General features: G+C 41.2%; 1 protein-coding gene across 1 annotated transcript in view; it reads left to right on the top strand.

The window, feature by feature from the left end:
* Nucleotides 1–18,319, top strand: part of LOC112219931 (GDNF family receptor alpha-2-like) — an 82,767-nt gene extending 64,448 nt beyond the window's left edge. Inside the window, exons 6-10 of the mRNA XM_042302451.1 lie at nt 10,518–10,627; nt 12,032–12,172; nt 12,435–12,619; nt 14,920–14,967; nt 15,731–18,319. Of these exons, the coding sequence (XP_042158385.1) occupies nt 10,518–10,627; nt 12,032–12,172; nt 12,435–12,619; nt 14,920–14,967; nt 15,731–15,865 (619 nt within the window). The 3' untranslated portion in view covers nt 15,866–18,319. The remainder of the gene's footprint in view (nt 1–10,517; nt 10,628–12,031; nt 12,173–12,434; nt 12,620–14,919; nt 14,968–15,730) is intronic.
* The last annotated feature ends 2,944 nt before the right edge of the window (nt 18,320–21,263 follow it).

Raw genomic sequence — 21,263 nt, forward strand, 5'->3', positions numbered from 1 at the left:
CAATCAATGTAACCTATCATGTCTGTCAGCAGCAATCATGATTAAACACTCTTAACAACAATGTTGAAAAGGTGATAATGTTTGCTAACTTTGCTATGTAGGCCTACATTGTTGGAGGAACAAGTACATTAAGTCTACTTACCAACATGTTTAACCAACTGAACAAGGATGATTTGATTTGATTTTAAATTTTCTAATGGTAGTTAACATTATTAGCTAACAGTATATCGGCAAATGCGCCATTCTGCTGCTTGACAGGCAGAGCCCACAGAGGATTGGTAATTACATGACCAATTGATGTTTACTGATCATGAAAAGCATGCAGCTACTTGCTGTTAAACTCTGATGATAGCAAGCTAAATGTGCGCAATTATTGAGAGTAATGGAGTAATCCGAAATGTTTAGTTCTGACTCTGCTTTTCAAGATGAGATGATCTGTCTCCCCTTGCCCTTGCTCTTCATCTGCATCCTCAAAATGCAAATATATTTTATCCAGGTGTATTGCCAATTAACTTTCAACTAATAAACATATTGTAGTTTTAATGAACAGCTTGCTTGTGCTAGGCATGTATTATCGGTACCACATACGAGACCGTGCAAGTGGTTTGTTTACAGTAAAGCTAGACTATAATACCAATTCTAGCACTGACACCTTGTGGTGATAATGTTGAACTGCATATAATTACAACAGGATGATACATAACATGAAGCAAACAAATTGCAACATATATTTTGAAATTAAATGAAATTAACCTTAAAATATTCCTTTCTGCACACCCTCATGATATTTGCTAATAATGTCTCTCTCCTGTGCAAGTCATCCTTAAAATGGAAATGACATAATTTAGCAAAATGAAATCTTAATAAAACACTTTTAAAAAAAAAATCTGACAAGTGAGCACTTACTGTATAAATATTCATTTTCACGGTTCCATACATTCTTAGAATGTTTGGGAATTATGTATACTGAGGCATTTGTGAAAAGTCGATAGCAATATAGAGTGGGAACGTGGCTGTGTGTTTGGACAATTAATAGACACTGCAGTAAATAAAACCTAACAAAAAAAAAAACATCTGTCTCGTCCAGGACCGGAGTTTGTTACACAGGCCTTCCATCATTCATTTTGAACTGGATACAGAATGTCAATCTTCTTACATTTGGGAACTTTACTACAGTCCTATTGATCAAACAACCATGAAAAGGTAGGCTCTCCCTCAGTTATGCACATCAACAACAACAAGATCAACAACTAATGCTAGCAAGAGTAAGATGAGGTCAAATCTAACCTAGGAACATTAGATAAACCCTGTCTAACTTTTTCAGCTAGTTGGCCGTCAAAATTGCACTAATAAAATTGTAGCCTACTCGTCCTTCTGCAGCTTGCATGCAATCAAGCACCCAAGATAACTGGCTAAAGTTGGCTAGCTTGCTAGCTAGCTACTTCCAGACACAAATAAGAGAACTGAACTCACTCTAACAGAGCTGGTTAGCTAGGCAGTTTACATGTTATCTAGCAGCTGGTTAGCTAACGTTCGGCTCCGTGTTTTTAGCTTGCTACATAAATAGATATGCTAGCCTATTAGCCATGCTATGACTGACTTGTGATCATTGACCTTGCTAGTTTGATTGTATTGAGATTCCCAGCCTTAGTTACAGTCATCTGTTTTTGTCCAAAATATTGAGTCATTGAAACTGAAACAGTGCATCCCGAATGGAGGCAGCAAACAATGTATCAAGCCCACTGTGATTTATAACCTGATAGCAATATTTTTTGGACTACCAAGAACTATTGGTGAATTATATTAATCATGCATTGAACTACATCCAACTATTCTACCAACAGTGCCTTCATGTAATGTTGAGTCAAATAGAAACTATTTTTTAAACGTCTTATAAAGTTGGTTTTGTAGCATAAACTGAAAATGTGATATTTTTGACTGATATTATGATTGTCTGTTTGTTTCATAACTGCAAAGTAGTTCAAATGCTGTCAGTTCCACTTCAAGGCCTACCTTCATTACAAGGGTAAGGCTTGCACTCATCCATTTTAATGAAGGGATGTAGCTGTAGAAGTCAGATCTGGTATCCTTCAACATGGTTAGCCTCGTTAATTGTCTAATAAAAAAGAAAAACCCACACACTGCTCTTGCCAGTATCAGTCTTTTATTTTCTTTCGCGTTATTAGCAAATGATTCCCACACAACTATGTTCTCAGATGTGTGAATGGTTTTCCTATTTCTAATAGTATTATTTCAAATGCAGAAAACATCTCAACAAAATGTAAAAAATTTGCTAATCCTGTTTTAGTATAGAAATTACAATCCATATGTACAAGTGCATTGGACATCCCCACAAGGCCAATACTAATCCCATCATACAGTATGTCTGCATTGGGCATTCATGCCATAAATAATCTCACATCAGTTGTAAGCAATGGAACCAAAAGGGTAGAGCACGGATAGTGGAGGCCAGAGAAAAATCCCCTGGAGAGTGACCATTGTGAAGGGTCACTTTTACGTGGGCTGCAAAGTCGCCATGTAATGTATGAGTTCCGTTTCTGTATGGCTGATCGGGCCAGGGTGCAAACCCTAATCAAATGACACTTGTAGCTAGCTTGTCAACCACTAGAGAAGGAGGACAGTGAGTGTAGCAGAATGAAGCAAATCAGCACAATATTGCAAGAGGGGATCCTCCCGCAGCTGAGATGCTTACGGTATTCAAGTATAGGTACATTTATAATAGAAAGGAGACACTAATTCAAGTATAAGGGGATGACATCACATCACAGTTGCTACTAGAACTCACCTCTACTAGTCACACCCCTTTCACCTCCCACTACACTGACAGTATAAATCAGCCGCTGACTGTGTGATCTGAGTCAATGTAGCAGAATGAAATACCCACAAAATGAATTCTGTGTGTGCTAGATTGACTCAGTTCACACAGTACACTCTGCTGGCTGCTGAGATTGATGAGGAAAAGGAGGTGGTCAGTTAATGTAGCAGAGGGGTGAGTGTGCTGAGGATGATGAAGAGAAGGAGGACGTCATTGAGTGTAGCAGAGGGGTGTGTGTAGTAGCACATGAGCTAGTTTCAAGCAGACGACCATAGTCCCTGTGCCCAAGGAAGCGAAGGTAACCTGCCTAAATTATTACCGCCCAGTAGCACTCATGTTGGTAGCCATAAAGTGCTTTGAAAGGCTGGTCATCCCGAATACACTACACCCACTCCAATTCGCATACCACCCCAACAGATCTACAGATGATGCAATCTCAATCGCACGCCACACTGCTCTTTCCCACCTGGACAAAAGGAATACCTATGGGAGAATGCTGTTCATTGACTACAGCTCAGCGTTTAACACCATAGTGTCCACAAAGCTCATCACTAAACTAAGGACCCTGGGATTAAACCTCCTCCCTCTGCAACTGGATCCTGGACTTCCTGACGGGTCACCCCCAGGTGGTAAGGGTAGGCAACAACACATCTGCCACGCTGATACTTAACCCTGAGCCCCTCAGGCATGCGTGCTTAGTCCCCTTTTGTACTCCCTGTTCACCCATGACTGCGTGGCCAAACATGACTCCAACACCATCATTAAGTTTTCTGACGACACAAAAGTAGTAGGCCTGATTACCGACAACGATGAGACAGCCTATAGGGAGGAGGTCAGAGACCTGGCAGTGTGGTGCCAGGACAACAACTTCTCCCACAATGTGAGCAAGACAAAGGAGCTGATCGTGGACTACAGGAAAAGGTTGGCCAAACAGGCCCCTATTAACAACGACGTGGCTGTAGTGGAGTGGGTCAAGATTTTCAAATTCCTTGGTGTCCACATCACCAATCAACTATCAAGGTCCAAACACACCAAGAAAGTTGTGAAGAGGGCACGACAACACCTTTTCCCCCTCAGGAGACTGAAAAGATTTGGCATGGGTCCCCAGATCCTCAAGAAGTTATACAGCTGCACCATTAAGAGCATCCTTACCGGTTGAATCCCCTCCTGGTATGGTAACTGCTCGTCATCTGACCATAAGGAGCTACAGACGGTAGTGCGTACGGCCCAGTACGTCACTGAGGCCAAGTTTCCTGCCATCCAGGACCTATATACTAGGCGGTGTCAGAGGAAAGCCCAAATAATTGTCAAAGACTCCAGTCACCCAAGTCATAGTCTGCTCTCTCTGCTACCTCCCGGCAAGAGGTGCCGGAGCGCCAAGTCTAGGACCAAAAGGCTCCTCAACAGCTTCTACCCCCAAGCCATAAGACTGGTGAACAATTAATCAAATGGCCACCCACACTATTTACATTGACAACCCCCCCATTTGTTTTTACACTGCTGCCACTCGCTGTGTATTATCTATGTATAGTCACTTTATCCCAACCTACATGTACAAATTACCTCGACTAACCTGTTCCCCCGCACATTGACTTGGTATCGGTACACCCTGTACATAGCCTCGTTATTGTTATTTTATTATGTTACTTTTTATAACTTTTTTACTTTAGTTTATTTGGTAAATATTTTCTTAACTCTTTCTTGAACTGCATTGTTGGGTAACGACTTGTAAGTAAGAATTTCACGGTATTTAGCGCGTGTGACAAATTCAGTTTGATTTTATTTGATTTGACAGGTGAGTGCCAGGCTCTTTATCAATTCATCCTTCCTCGATTATCACCTCTTTTCTCATCACCTTCTCAAATCCAGTTGGAGAAGAAGGTCAGAGTGGAGGGACCTTGTACCTTCTCTTCCAATACAGTTGTGATACAATACAGGTGAAGAGATAGGATGCGAGTAATTAAAGAAAGACAAAGTGAGACAAAGCCCCAGTAGCCATCGTGTGGTGATGTCACCTGACCTGAGACCTAAAGTATTGTTATCCTAGCCCAACCAAGATAATGTTTTTTTGTAGAATAATGGACTCTGCTTCGTGGGTATGAAGTGCAGTTGTGGACAGGGGTTGCATCCTAGGTCAGCCATACAGGGATTGTTATACCCACACCAATGATCAAGGACATCAGCTTCTGCTGCAAATATGTGCAATACCATCAGACATCATTGGAGTGACAACCAAATAAAACAGGCAAAAAATAAATGTTCAATGACCAAAAAATACACGATACTAAATTCAAAGAATCAACACTTTATTTAATATTATACAAAGAACGCCTATGTAAATGTTTAGTAGGTTTAGACATCCATCTCCAAAATAAGAGATGAATAGTTAAATGAATAGTGTCTAATACAAATAATAAGCAGAATGTCAGGGCTGGGCTGGAACAGAAACCTGCTGTCATGACTGACCACGAGAAACCAAATAGGTCAGATCAGATTTGAAATGAATAACTTCAATCAGATCCCATTTCACCCGTAGAGAGGGGAGGATAGTTCTAGTGGGGATTGACACTCACGCCCTGTTGTAAACAAGGGAGAAGATCCAGGTTTGTGCACGCAAAATTCACCAGAGGAATGTGCTATGTCTCAACAGAACTTTTCCCTCTGAAACTCTAACACGTTCAAAAGCAAATACTGGAACAATATTTTGAACGTTCAATCAATAGAACACTCTTGTGATTTTGTTTATTTGTGCTGTCCTTAAAAGTGTTATAAAGGAAATACTGTAACTTGTAAAGTATACCCACTACATGGATGAAGCTTCCATACTATGGGTTGTACAAGTAATTAACAAATTATGAAAGTGTTTTTGTTAAGAGAGGGATGTGATTTGAGAAGTTATAAGAGATAATTGTTTTCCATAACTTTGCACAGTGTGTAATCACTGCCCCGGAGTGAGGTCAGGGAGCATGCCAGCTTGCCAGAACCACCCCTATCGGGCAAAAGGTATAAATGACGGTTTAACAAATTAACACATCGAACCAGAAAAAAGCGTGAAGTGGCAGCTACACGTTTAAAATGGTTTGAACTTTGAATCTCAATACGAGGTGGAGGCGATAAAATCCTCTCCCGGACAATCACTGGTACGGCTGATTAGCTGTCCTAAGGAAGGTATATTCGGAAGTGAATTTAAGTATGACCATCCCGTTACTGTGCTCAAACCATCGTATTATGCTACTCTCATCACACCACTGGGGAACCATCGATATGTCATGTAAACTTACATTTTCTAAAATAGATTTGCCCAGGTCGCAAGGACCAACCCACCCATGAATAATGTGGTCAAAATGCAAATTTTGGCTTAGAGAAAACAACTAGAATAAGCTAGCTAGCTAGTTGTTTACAAACACCCCGGAAGTTCTTTGGGGTTCTAGGGTTTATTTCCTCTCCTCCTCAAAAAGCTGTTAAAGCTGAGAAATGTAACTCTTTTGGCGGCCTGACCAAATTCACATAGAAATGTGAGTTATAGATCTGTCAATTTTATTGAAAACAAGTCCTAAGAAGCGGTAGATCTGTTCTATGTGCACTATTTCAATGTTTCCCATTCTTGGGTTTAGTTTTTTTGTCTTTTACTTTTGGTTTTGTACACCAGCTTCAAAAATCTGAAAATATAATTTTTTGTTATTGAAAATATTTCACAGCAGTTTAGATGGTACAATGAGTATCTACACAATGACTGCTTGTTTTGTCACATAAACTGAAACCATTAGAAATGTTGCAACCAGGAAATGGCGGAGTGGACTGTGAGAATGAGTGATGGGACGATTGATACCTGTGCTCCAATGCAGTTTTCAAAGTACTACTGAACTAACACGTACTAATGCTTGTTGCAAAGTAAACATTATCACATGATCAATGACGTCCGAAGCTTTGTTTGATCATGTAGTTTTTCAAATCGTGTTGCAAAATGCAAGATCCCACTGATTTCAATGTTGTTCCGGTTCTCTCTTCGATTCCAAGCTGCTTTCAAACACTGACCTCTACTGGTCACCGTACTTACACATTTACATTTTTTCATGTAGCGTCACCTGAATGGTAGCAGGTAGATTTGGGGTCCAGGGGATCAGAACACTCAGACTACAGGGAATGGGGTTGAATCGTTGCAATATTTTGAAAATGGTTTCATGTGACACCACACTTTGTGCACATTGTTGTTTAAACAGTTAGTTTTATTGAGAACAGTATAAGCTTCTGTCTTAAGCATCCTATATAATGCCACTGATTCAGTTTTTGACAGTAAAAAAAGGAATTCAAAACAAAAAAAGGGAAGCATGATGGAAGGTGCAACCCTGTAATGGTAACTGATTGGAGGCTACTAAGACTCATAACTAACTGCTGTGCCATGGCCATTTGATGGATATTGTGGAAAAACATATACTATATATACATCTGTCGTTCTGCCCTTGAACAGGCAGTTAACCCACTGTTCCTAGGCCGTCATTGAAAATAAGAATTTGTTCTTAACTGACTTGCCTAGTAAAATAAAGGTTAAATAAAAAATATTAACATCGCTGCTTTTCATTGCTGACCAGAAGATGTCACTAATGTGCATTGTGTTAAAAGCTCAGAGTAATGAACCATTTTTCAGCACAATTTGGTGAAAGCCCAAAAGGCTTCAGAAAGCCTCCGTTTCCCATGACTAGTGAGAATGGATGGTGTAGGAGTAGAGAGTTGACTTTTCATGGGGTTGAGACTCTTCAACAGTCATCTGTACAAAACGAGAGAAGGACTCAGATTAACATGGAACCGTAAAAGATAATAACATGACATGTTTTTAAAATGTGCAAAGATAGTATTGTAGTTTAAGGGTTCCTTAGATGGTGGATGGATGACTCACTTTGTAGACAAACACTGGATGAATACCGATTACAGTTTTGCTGATTTAATGATGAACCAGAGAGGAAGAGGCCCAACATAGAGGAAAATCTGTCTCCTCCAGCAGATGGTGTTTTTTTGTAGTTTCGCCCAGCAAGCAAGGAGTTTTTGTATGGAGGTCAATGAGAGAGTGCGAATGGCTTATAAGCAAAGTTTTGAATATTCAAAAAAGGTTTACAATAATTAGATATATCCACCAATCCAAAGAAAGGACAGTTGGGAGCTAGACAGCTCGCTGTGCCGTTGGTGGACAACTACTCCCATTGTTATGGCAGTGTCGTATCTGTGACTATCATTAAATGTGAAGACTGTTATTTTCTCAAACCAATTCTCTGTGTCTAATTATTATTAAACTAGTCATGTAAACTTTAATTAACTAGGAAGTCGAGGCACCAAGGGAAAATGTTTATACAGTCTCTATTTCCCAAATCGACTCTTCAGATATCTTATCGATTAGTCTTCTCTTAATGTGTCAATATTTCCTCATCAGTTCTCATTACTTATTATGTTGCAAACACTTGGATATTTGCATGTACCCTAGTCTCCAAAATGAACCAGCGATATACAAATTGGCTTAATTATTTATTTACTAACTAACTAGACAAATCACAGAAATACACAAACAAACAATATCGTTATTGGCTACTAACACAATGCATTGATATGTCCCTAGTGGGCTAAACCGTTATGACGGCTTGGTAGACAATGGAAAGGGGTGGGGACAGATAAAAGTGGAAAAGACTAAATGAATTCACTACACACAGTTGATAATTATATTAATTGAAATGCTAATCCATTGCACATGAACGGCCGCTCATTCGAAAATAATTGCAATGTATATATTTACGCCTGTATGTCGTTGTTGTCTTCTCTGTTGGAATCGCCGGTTCCGTCTGCTGGAGAGTCAGTTCATCAGATAGTGACTTCTGGGGAAGTTAACCAGAGACTATGTCTTTCGTAGTTGTTGCTTTTTCAGTGGCTCTGGATAGTGTCTGTTATAATGGTTACGTCAGGCATACAGATGGTTGTTGCATAGAATAGATGCTTCGGAGGTTGTCAGTATTCTCGTACTAGACTTACGTAGTTTCCAGCGGCAGACTAGTAATTCTATGTCTAGGATTTGCTCTTTTTCCGTAGTGATCGATAGTCTCAGAGTTCAACCATTTCCAGCCGTGTGGCCAACACTACACACTGTCTGGTCTCCTGGGCCTATAGAGTTGTAGTTATTAACCATTTCAACATGTAGCGTCAGCGCCATATTTTCTGGTCTAATGTCAATTTTGTCAGGAGTTGATTTTATGGAGAAAAGGGTGGTCCATGATGGCAACGTAATGTGGTCACTATGGTCACATGGGCGTGGCCACTGATTTGGTTAACTTTATATGAAAACCCATATTTTCTCATTTAGAAGGTCAACATCACATTACATCTTTTCACAAATAGTTTCATGTTTAATCACATATGTTTCACAATATTTAGATGTAAACCCGTAATTAAGAAGTATACACAACCAAAGACACAGTAATTAGTGTTTCTTGTCCTTCATTCACCAAATTAAACAAACTCGTCATGACTGTCCCTTAAGTGTCCACGTACCACTCCCACATTCTCCAAAATCGAAATATTGTTTAATTATTCAAATTTTTGATGTCCAAGGGTCTCTCTGTGTTCCACTGTTTACATTCCAATCTCGAACACTACAGAGCATAGAGGCAGTATATTTTACGCCTGCCATAAAACAGCCGACTTCCCGCTCTCCCCCTCTACGAGAGAGAGCACGCTGGCGAGTGGACCCACTGTAACCTGATCCTTCAGATCGTCACAGGGGAGTTATGACAGCACAGGGACATGTAATCTTGTCAGTATATCCATAATCTTTGGATGAACCAACCACAGTTACAAGGTCATGTTTAGATGGGATAGCGTTTATGTCAAAATTATATATTTTTTTAGATGCATTTCAGCTAACCCTTTAACTAACTCGAACCTAATTCTCCTAACTTCCTATGTTTATTTTTAACCTTTATTTTACTAGGCAAGTCAGTTAAGAACAAATTCTTATTTTCAATGACGGCCTAGGAACAGTGGGTTAACTGCCTGTTCAGGGGCAGAACGACAGACTTTGTACCTTGTCAGCTCGGGGATTTGAACTTGCAACCTTTCGGTTACTAGTCCAATGCTCTAACCACTAGGCTACCCTGCCGCCCCATGTTAATTGTCCTAACCTGTTGCATAAGTTCTCCTAACCTGCTACGAAAAGTCAATTCTGACAAACGGTATACCATCTAGTCTAGTCAAAACCCAGTTACAGCCATGCATCAACTCAACCATTTTCTATTCTATTCCAACAATTAACTAACATACAACTAATCAGAAAAGTGCAAAGTAGTTTCTAGGTAGATCATTCATTAACATTACAATTCAGAACAACTGATTCACAATATCTTAGAACTATACAACAGTCACTTAGAAAACAATATATCCCATAAAATAACCCTACAGTATGATCATAGACCGTACTGCAAGTAAAATGGTAAAATGACCATGTGTTTGGTATTTTATAAGGATCCCCATTAGCTGTTGCAAAAGCAGCAGCTACTCTTCCTGGGGTCCAACACAAAACATGAAACATAATACAGAATGACATAATACAGAACATCAATAGACAGCTCAAGAACAGCTCAAGGACAGAACTGCATACATTATGTTATGATGAAAATGTAAAATGTGCCTGTGTGTGTGCATGTAGATCAAGACTGGCTGATTTCCATACGAACTGTCAGATGACTGGTCACTCCATCACCAGCTGTCCCCATGATAACTACCATGGCTGCCTCATGGCCTACGTAGGCCTTATTGGTGAGTACACACAAACACACATGCACGCACACACACACACACACACACACACACACACACACACACACACACACACACACACACACACACACACACACACACACACACACACACACACACACACACACACACACACACACACACACACACCTAGCCGAAAATCTGTTGATGTGCCCTTGAGAAAGGCAAATAACACAAATTTGCTCGAGGTGCACCGTAGTACTATGGCTGACCCTGTAAAACAACACATTTCACTGCACCTGTGTGATGATAAAAGGGTAAATCCATTTGAATTCAATCACTTTTTGACATTATCCTGTTTGATTTCAAGGGACGTTTTGGACGTGAATGCCAAAACATTCTGGAGAATGTACTCAAAGTTGACCTATTTTGCATCATCAAAGGTTTTTGTGTTGTGGACGCTATCGGTTGAGACACAGCATGCTCTTGAATACAAGATGTGTGTCATTTCAGTCATAGAAATAGAATTCATAAAATGGATTCCTTCAGACCCCTGCTGGTACGCCCTTGAAATTTAAATGACTACCACAAAGATGGCCGCCGGTCCACTCACCGTCGAATGTCAACTTAAATGGTCATGTCTGTTCAATTATCTGTATTTCTATGATTTCAAAAGGTTTCAAAAAGTTTGACAGTATAATTTAAAAACAACAGATATTCCCATTCAAGTCAACATTCTCTGATGTGTGGACCTCCAACCGTCTTTGTGGTACCTTTTGAAAGTCAAAATGTATCATTTTTCCCATTTTATCAGCCAAAACATGACACCCACCATGTATTCAAGAGCATGTTGTGTCTCAACTGATGTCGGGCACAACATAAAAACCTTTGATGATGTAAAATAAGTTACAACATATGGTTTTTAGGCGTGTTCAGATAATTGACATTTAGGTTTAAAAAATGATATATATATATATATATATATATATATATATATATATTTTTTTATTTTTTTTTTTTATTTTTTTTTTTTATTATTATAATTGTTTAATAGTTTGACAACCCTGTTTGTAAACTTTTAAATTATATAAATCTCAAACGTTTATCTTTTTCAGTGATGAGACATGGATATGACATGTTACTGTGGGGTATGCAAAATAGGTCAACTTTATCTTTTGAATGTTTTGACATTCAGGTCCAGAAAGTCACATTCAGAGCACTTCTACAATGGGCTAATATGTATGGAACGTTTCATTCAAATCAAAAGGGGTGCTGTCAAAAAAGTGATTGAATTGAAATGGATTAACCCAAAACATCAGAATGTTTTTTACACACACTTTCTCCATATTACAGCAATTTGATGGAGAGGTTTCTATCCCAGCAGAAGTGTTCTTCAAACATATTCTTGGTCCTTACTATCATCCCCCCTCCCTCTCTCTCCAGGGTCTGATGTGACTCCTAACTACATGGACAGCAGTCCCAGTAACAGCACCATCTCTCCCTGGTGCTCCTGCAGAGGGACTGGCAACCAGGAAAATGAGTGTGACGCCTTCCTCAGAGACTTCACACACAACACCTGTCTCAGTGAGTGGAGTGCCTGTGTGTGTGTGTGTGTGTGTGTGTGTGTGTGTGTGTGTGTGTGTGTGTGTGTGTGTGTGTGTGTGTGTGTGTGTGTGTGTGTGTGTGTGTGTGTGTGTGTGTGTGTGTGTGTGTGTGTGTGTGTGTGAGAGAGAGAGGTCCCTAGGTAGTTTTTTTTAAATAACAGTGACCTAGCTACAATACCTGCACTCCATCTTGCCTCTCTTAAAGTCACAACCTGTATCTTTTCTCCTGCCTGTTTTTGTAGAGAATGCCATCCAGGCGTTTGGCTATGGTCCAGAGGGGAGTGTACTTCCTGTTATAGAGTCTTTGGCCACGCCCTTTCCTCCCATACAGCCACCACTCAACTCTAAGCCCGCCCCCTCGCTCCATGCCAATGAAATCAAGCCTCAGGACAGCACCTGTGTCTTCTCAACCTGCGCCAACCTTAAGGTGTGTGTGTGTGTGTGTGTGTGTGTGTGTGTGTGTGTGTAGTGACGTTGGTTCAGGTGAAGTAGTGTATCTACTTTCATAGCGGATATTGGGCATAATCTATGAATTATTTAATTATTTGAAATATCTGGTCCTGCCGCTCTATGTATAAATCTAACTGGAATGCACACACAGAAATAATACACAAAGGTAACAGTGTGAAATAGAATGGAATTATTCATGCTATTTGTATATGTATACATACAGTGGGGCAAAAAAGTATTTAGTCAACCACCAATTGTGCAAGTTCTCCCACTTAAAAAGATGAGAGAGGCCTGTAATTTTCATCATAGGTACACTTCAACTATGACAGACAAAATGAGAAAAAAAATCCAGAAAATAACAAAAGTTTATTTCAATACTTTGTTATATACCCTTTGTTGGCAATGACAGAGATCAAACGTTTGCTGTATGTCTTCACAAGGTTTTCACACACTGTTGCTGGTATTTTGTCCCATTCCTCCATGCAGATCTCCTCTAGAGCAATGATGTTTTGGGGCTGTTGCTGGGCAACACGGACGTTCAACTCCCTCCAAAGATTTTCTATGGGTTTGAGATCTGGAGACTGGCTAGGCCACTCCAGGACCTTGGAATGCTTCTTACGAAGCCACTCCTTCATTGCCCGGGCGGTGTGTTTGGGATCATTGTCATGCTGAAAGACCCAGCCACGTTTCATCTTCAATGCCCTTGCTGATGGAAGGAGGTTTTCACTCAAAATCTCACGATACATGGCCCCATTCATTCTTTCCTTTACACGGATCAGTCGTCCTGGTCCTTTTGCAGAAATACAGCCCCAAAGCATGATGTTTCCACCCCCATGCTTCACAGTAGGTATGGTGTTCTTTGGATGCAACTCAGCATTCTTTGTCCTCCAAACACGACGAGTTGACTTTTTACCAAAAAGTTATATTTTGGTTACATCTGACCATATGACATTCTCCCAATCTTCTTCTGGATCATCCAAATGCTCTCTAGCAAACTTCAGACGGGCCTGGACATGTACTGTCTTAAGCAGGGGGACAAGTCTGGCACTGCAGGATTTGAGTCCCTGGCAGCGTAGTATGTTACTGATGGTAGGCTTTGTTACTTTGGTCCCAGCTCTCTGCAGGTCATTCACTAGGTCCCCCTGTGTGGTTCTGGGATTTTTGCTCACCGTTCTTGAGATCAGTTTGACCCCACAGGGTGAGATCTTGCGTGGAGCCACAGATCGAGGGAGATTATCAGTGGTCTTGTATGTCTTCCATTTCCTAATAATTGCTCCCACAGTTGATTTCTTCAAACCAAGCTGCTTACCTATTGCAGATTCAGTCTTCCCAGCCTGGTGCAGGTCTACAATTTTGTTTCTGGTGTCCTTTGACAGCTCTTTGGTCTTGGCCATAGTGGAGTTTGGAGTGCGACTGTTTGAAGTTGTGGACAGGTGTCTTTTATACTGATAACAAGTTCAAACAGGTGCCATTAATACAGGTAACGAGTGGAGGACAGAGGAGCCTCTTAAAGAAGAAGTTACAGGTCTGTGAGAGCCAGAAATCTTGCTTGTTTGTAGGTGACCAAATACTTATTTTCCACCATAATTTGCAAATAAATTCATAAAAAATCCTACAATGTGATTTTCTGGATTTTTTTCTTCTCGTTTTGTCTGTCATAGTTGAAGTGTACCTATGATGAAAATTACAGGCCTCTCTCATCTTTTTAAGTGGGAGAACTTGCACAATTGTTGGCTGACTAAATACTTATTTGCCCCACTGTACATGGGTGTGTACGTGTGTGCGTCCGTGCATGATTTTGCGTGTGCGTGTGTATACTGTAGTGTATGTTTCAACTGTAAGATCCCTGCAGCTGGGAGTCTAATCCCAGGACTGCTGCCTCCTGCACAGGACTCCTGACATTCAGACTGATCACGTAGAGGGCAGGGGGAGGGTGTGGGGGTGTGTGTGTTTAATAACGTTAACTAGTTATTTCTCTCTCAGTTTTCTGCTCTCTATTATTCTCTTCATTTCCTGGCCATGAAAACAGCTCTTCTTGTTCTGAGAAGAGATAAGATCTGATTGGCTCTTCCAGCCAAGTGACGGGCGTAGATATGCTAATGAGACCCAGAGAGGGGCTGATGGGAGAGGGAGATAACTGGAGATACTGGTGTGCGCACAAGAGAGTGAGAGAGTGAGAGAGAGAAAGTATAGGATACATTACATGAGTCTGGTGAGTGTGTTGTTGTTGCTCATGTTGTGTGTAAGTCAATACTGATGGTGTATGTTTTTTTACAGGATGGAGAACAAAAGTGCATTCCCTCCAATGACTTTGAGTGTGAAGAGGTGAGTGTCTGTGCATTAGTGTCTGTGAATTTGTGTGTGAGTGAGTGTGTGTGTGTGCGTGCGTGTGTTTGCATGTGTGCGTTTGTGTGTGTGTGTGCTTGCATGTCTGTCTCTGAATAGCAGGTTGTATGAAAGCAACAAATTTGACATCAGTGTCTGTTGTAGGTGTTTTTGAGACACAATGTTGCTCCTCCTGCTGCGACTCCTCTTTCATTAATTCCTTAATGGTTACGTTAAGGGTTAAGGTTTGGGATAGGGTTAAAACAAAAACATTTAAGTCTACCACATAACCCTAGGAGCCAGAGCTTGTGGCTTATACCCATCCACCATCCCTGTTCACAATGCTTTAACAAAACCCAAGCATACTTGATGGTATTAGCGCTCAACGTTGCCCCTAGTGGCATTTTATTTAAAAGGCATCTCCCAACATCCTCTGGAAATGGATGGATGTTCAATTTCAAAGTGAATCTTGAGCAACCTGGCTGAAATCACTCCTCCTGCTTTGTAACATTCTTCCACATTCTGTCCATTTGTCATATATAGTTTACTATTCTCTGCATCTCCATCTACTCTGTCCATCAACTATCTTCATCACTCTGTTCATCCATCCATCTATTCACTCATAACTCAATCCTCTTTCCCCTTTTTCTCTCATCTTCTCTCTCTCTCCTCAAAACACATTTACATCTTATGTTTAATTCTTTCTCCCCCTCTTTCACTTTATTTTTCTCTCTCTCTCTCTCTCTCTCTCTCTCTCTCTCAGGCGTTATTGGCACAGGGTTCTAAGGGAGAAGAGGGTAGAGCCCAGCACTCTGCAGCAGCCCCTGGAACCCTGATTGTGAGAGAGTGTGTGAGTGTGTGCATGTCCATGTTGGGGCTTCTGCTCCAGGCTCTGTAGTACACATGTACACTCCTGACTGCTGACCTCGAAACCCTGTCCTCGGGGTCAGACAGGAAGCCCAAACGCCACCCGCAGGAAGTTATGTGACATCACATCCTCCACTACCATGTCAAAACAACAACATCGACAGAAAAACTGAGCGAAGATGAAAGCAGAGTCGAAGAAAGGAGGAAAGGTATTGGAGAGGAGAAGTGATGAGATGAGGAGGAGAAGAGAGAGAGGACAGAGAAGAGACTGGCACTCATTCTACAGAGAGACAAAGAGAGGGAGAGAGAGAAGGAGACAGACACTGGATGGATGATTCTACATATGCCCTGTCCTATCCTCCCACCCTGAACACTGTGGACTCTCAGGTCTGCATTACCACCCTTTGTCTTGGTGTTTCTGAGTGTATAGACACTTTGGCTGAGATGGTAGTTCTGATGTCTAACTGATAGAGTGCAGAATGAGTTGGCGAAGTGTGCTGCCAAAAGACGCATTTCCTAAAAATCTGATGGGACACTGCACCTCCAGAAATTCATCCTCATATGCATTTTAAAATAAACTGTAAACAGGGTGTGAATTACGGTATAGACGGGGGGGGGGGGCTCAGCTCACCTGAATGAGACGTTAGCTCCCTTAAATGCAACTAAAGTCAAACTTTGGGGGGTCGCTAAATAATGCTAATTTAACTATTCTCCTATTTGTTTAAAATGCAGTGGTAAATATGTTTTACAGTGGTAAATATGAGAATAAAAGCTTACAAATGAAACAAACACCCCTATCTCTCTGTCATGGTTTAAACCATTTATTTCTATGTAGAGGCGCTGTCCACTTAGTACTGCTGAATTTTGGCCTCAGCTGAGCTCCTTTACACATAGATTTTCCTTTGTACTTCCTCATTTGAGGAAGTCCTTGATAAAAAAATAGCCTTTATTCCAATGCATTAGATTTATTTGTTGATTTATCATTGTTTGTTTTTGTCGGTCAGCTGTTTAGAGCGCTCATTGCTTTGTTTTTCAGGTGCGTGTGGGTACTGGTGTTCTCCGTGCCACCCGTGGCCAGAAGTACCAGACCGTTTATTTAGCTTTATTATTTTCTATCAATATTTGTTTTCTTTCCTAGATCAGCTGATGATGGTCAACAGTATCACTAACCAACTAGCCTATAGCTGGACACCAATGTGCATCCAGTCCATCCATCAAGTATACATTCATGAAAGTAGTCCTTTAAGGTAACTTGTTTGGTTAGAAGCATCTGATTATGGCATAGGTCTACATCATTTTGGATTTATGACAACTGTTTTCACATCATAAAATGTCATGTTGGCATAGTTACACTTACAGTACATCTACAGAAATCTCCAAGATCCAGGATTCATACAAGGTTTAAGTTCAATGTTCTAATTCAATTGTTAAATACTTATTTATAACAAATAATGTAATTCATGTAAGGGACTAAAGTTACTGTTTTATGTCACAGGATCTGTGAAGACTCTAAGCATTAACTCATGAGTTATGGACATGAACTAGGATGTAAAACATGTTTTGATTCAACTCATGTATTATATTGAATGTAGGCACCTTTTCTGTGTGTGTTCATGTGTGTAAAATTGCCTCGGCTGAGAGGGTAGGCTACTGGCAGTGGTGTAGGCCTAGCGGTGGGTAAATGCAAGCAACCGCTGTTTACCCACCTTTTTCTGAAAAATGCATTGAAAGTAGTCTACAGGGAGCGTTTTCACAGCGACCGGCAATAGGCTACTGGTAGGCCTATTAGAAGTTCATGGTAAAACACATTGTGGTCTAGTAAGTTGACACTGTGTGTTAGGGTAACCATCCCGTTTTCCTAGGACAGATACAGACGCATTTCAGGTGTCCCGACTTTTCAGACTACAAAAAAATGTCCATTTGTCAGCGAGACGCATCAATTAATGCAAGCCTAATCAATGGCAACCTCTGAATGTCATTAGACACACTGTTTGGTGTTTTGTAACAAATTCTATTTCCATTCATCAAATGACGTGAGTATACATGCAGCTTGAATCCTGGAATTATTTTGGAGAATACCAACATGCACAGGTAGCCTACTTTTTGAAGTGATTTGTTTGGCAATCAGATGAAAATATCATGACTGGTTGTGTTCATGCCCCATTAAAAGGTCATTCATTTCTACCGTTTAAATGACATCTTCATTATTAGGCCCATACATTTTTTTCACCCCCCTGAATGTCATGGGGTAATTCGCACTCTGACTTTACACCTCAAGTCTGAAGAATTGGACAGGGCAACAATCGAGGAGAGGACTAATCTGCTAGGGCCTCTGACTCTACTTTGATTAGATGGACACCACTGGAATTGGACTAGACTGCATAGACTCTAATGTGATTGGAGCCAAAAGTCCAGATAGGAGGGACTGTTCCTCTGTCTCTGACCTCAGTAACCTTCACATCTCAGACAGACAGACAGACAGACAGACACAACACACACACACACACACACACACACACACACACACACACACACACACACACACACACACACACACACACACACACACACACACACACACACACACACACACACACACACACACACACACAAACAAAACAACTCCTTAAAGACACCTTGCAGACTTTCTCCCTCAACCTCTTTAGTCCTCACTGCCTGGCAGATGGTTAATACACACACGTGCGCACACACACACATATTCCACCCTCACGTGCAAACACAAACACACACTCACACACATATTCCACCCTCACGTGCAAACACAAACACACACACACACACACACATATTCCACCCTCACGTGCAAACACAAACGCACACACACATATTCCACCCTCACGTGCAAACACAAACGCACACACACATATTCCACCCTCACGTGCAAACACAAACACAAACACAAACACACATATTCCACCCTCACGTGCAAACACAACACACACACACACAACACACACACACACACACACACACACACACACAAACTCACACACACATATTCCACCCTCACGTGCAAACACAAAACACACACACACACACACACACATATTCCACCCTCACGTGCAAACACAAAAACACACACATATTCCACCCTCATGTGCAAACACACACACACACATATTCCACCCTCACGTACAAACACACACAAACTTACAGAAACACGTCAAGGACACGTTGCAGACTTCTGCAGACACTATTGTAAGTTGAAGTGGTTTTCTATCTCAGTTGTGTTGTTAAAACTGTAAAACGAAAATAGAGTCATGTAAAAATATGATTAAAAAAGTAAGTCTCGCTACACAGCTGTGTGCAGCAGTTTGAGTGTATACATTTGTATTATATATTTGTGTGTGTGTGTGTGTGTGTGTGTGTATTATAATTGTGTGCATTATACCTCTGAAACTCTGTGGAGTATTTTTATATGTTGGAGTGTGAGGCTAGTGGAGATCCAGAACACGGACAGAGGCGTGACCACACACTTGTTCTCCAGGGAATGTGTGTAAATCATCTGTTGCCATGGATACTGGTGGTGCCAACACTCATCTCTGTCAGGTCTTACTGTACTTGTCATCTTTTCTTTTCCTGCTGTGAGAGAGAGAAAAATAGAGAGAGTGAGAGAAGAAGAGGGGGAGTGAGAAAATGAGAGAAAAGCAAGAGGAGTAAGGAGAGGAGGGGAGGATTATAAGGTGCAGGTTTCTATGTACGCTTTTACTGAGCTACAGCAGCGTAAATGAAATATGTGTCTAAAGACCTGAATAAAAGCATCTGTAACAAATACCTGAGTTTTCTGTGTGATTGACTAATACAAACATCATGAGATCTGTATTGATGTGTGTCTATGTTTTTCCTACTTTGTTTCAGCAAGTGGTTTCATCTAGTACAAAGACATCAGCTACTACTATGAAGTACACTACATGACCAAAGTATGTGGACAATGTCATTGTATGCTGTAGAGTTAATAGCTCCAGACCATTATTCCTCCTCCACCAAACTTTACAGTTGGCAGTTGGCATTTACAGTTGGCATTCAGGTAGCTTTTTGCCTGGCATCCGCCAAACCCAGATTTGTCCGTCTCACTGCCAGATGGTGAAGCGTGATTCATTACTCCAGAGAACGCGTTTCCACTGCTTCAGAGTCCAATGGCGGTGAGCTTTACATCACTCCAACTGACGCTTGGCATTGCACATGGTAATCTTAAGATTGTGTGCGTCTGCTCGGCCATGGAAACCCATTTTATGAAGCTCCTGATGAACAGTTATTGTGCTAACGTTGCTTCCAGAAGCAGTTTAGAACTCATAGTGAGTGTTGCAACCGAGGACAGACGATTTTTATGCGCTACGCGCTTAAGCACTCGGCGGTCCCGTTCTGTGAGCTTGTGTGGCCTACCACTTCACGGCTGAGCCGTTGTTGCTCCTAGACTATTCCACTTCACAATAACAGCACTTTCAGTTGACTCGGGCAGCTCCAGCAGGGCAGAAATTTGACAAACTGATTGTGGGAAAGGTGGCATCCTATGATGGTGCCACGTTTAATGTCACTGAGTTCTTCAGTAAGGCCATTCTAATGCCGATGTTTGTCTATTGAGATTGTATGGCTGTGTGCTGGATTTTATACGCTGTCAGCAATAGGTGTGGCTGAAATAGCCGAATCCACTAATTTGAAGGTGTGTCCAAATACTTTTGTATATATAATGTCACTTTTAAGGTTTCAGGTAGCCTAGTGGTTAGAGCATTGAGCCAGTAACTGAAAGGTTGCTGGTTTGAGTACCCAAGGTGACCAATCTGTCGATGAGCCCAACAAGGTATTTAATCCTAATTTGTTCCAGGGGCTCCGTAGTACTATGTAAAACAACACATTTCACTGCACCTATCTGGTGTGTGACAATAAAGCAGTTTCATTTGATCAACTTTTATGAAACCTGAATCTCAAGGTCGGTGCTAATTTTCATTATTCTCCTCTAATCAGGGACTGATTCAAACCCGGGACACCAAGTACATTCTGCTTAGCTCTCCATTTCAGAGAAAGTTCGGTCACGTCATATCTTCAATCTCCTTTACTTTCACAATGCACGAGCGCAGGCAGGCAGGCAGGCAGGCAGGCAGGCAGACAGACAGACAGACAGATACACTGGCAGTGAGAGGAGTTAATCACAGTCTTAATTCTCTCCTCCTGCTGTAACTGTGTTTAAAACATAAGCTCATAATATGAGGATTTATCTGCAGTGTGTGTGTGTGTGTGTGTGTGTGTGTGTGTGTGTGTGTGTGTGTGTGTGTGTGTGTGTGTGTGTGTGTGTGTGTGTGTGTGTGTGTGTGTGTGTGTTGTGTGTGTGTGTGTGCGTGCGTGTGTGTGTATGTGTGTGTGTGGATATGCAGCAGCAAAGACAAAGGGGCATTCAGCCCTCCTGCATATTG

The sequence above is a fragment of the Oncorhynchus tshawytscha genome, linkage group LG20, assembly GCF_018296145.1.
Source record: "Oncorhynchus tshawytscha isolate Ot180627B linkage group LG20, Otsh_v2.0, whole genome shotgun sequence".
NCBI classification, from domain to species: domain Eukaryota; kingdom Metazoa; phylum Chordata; class Actinopteri; order Salmoniformes; family Salmonidae; genus Oncorhynchus; species Oncorhynchus tshawytscha.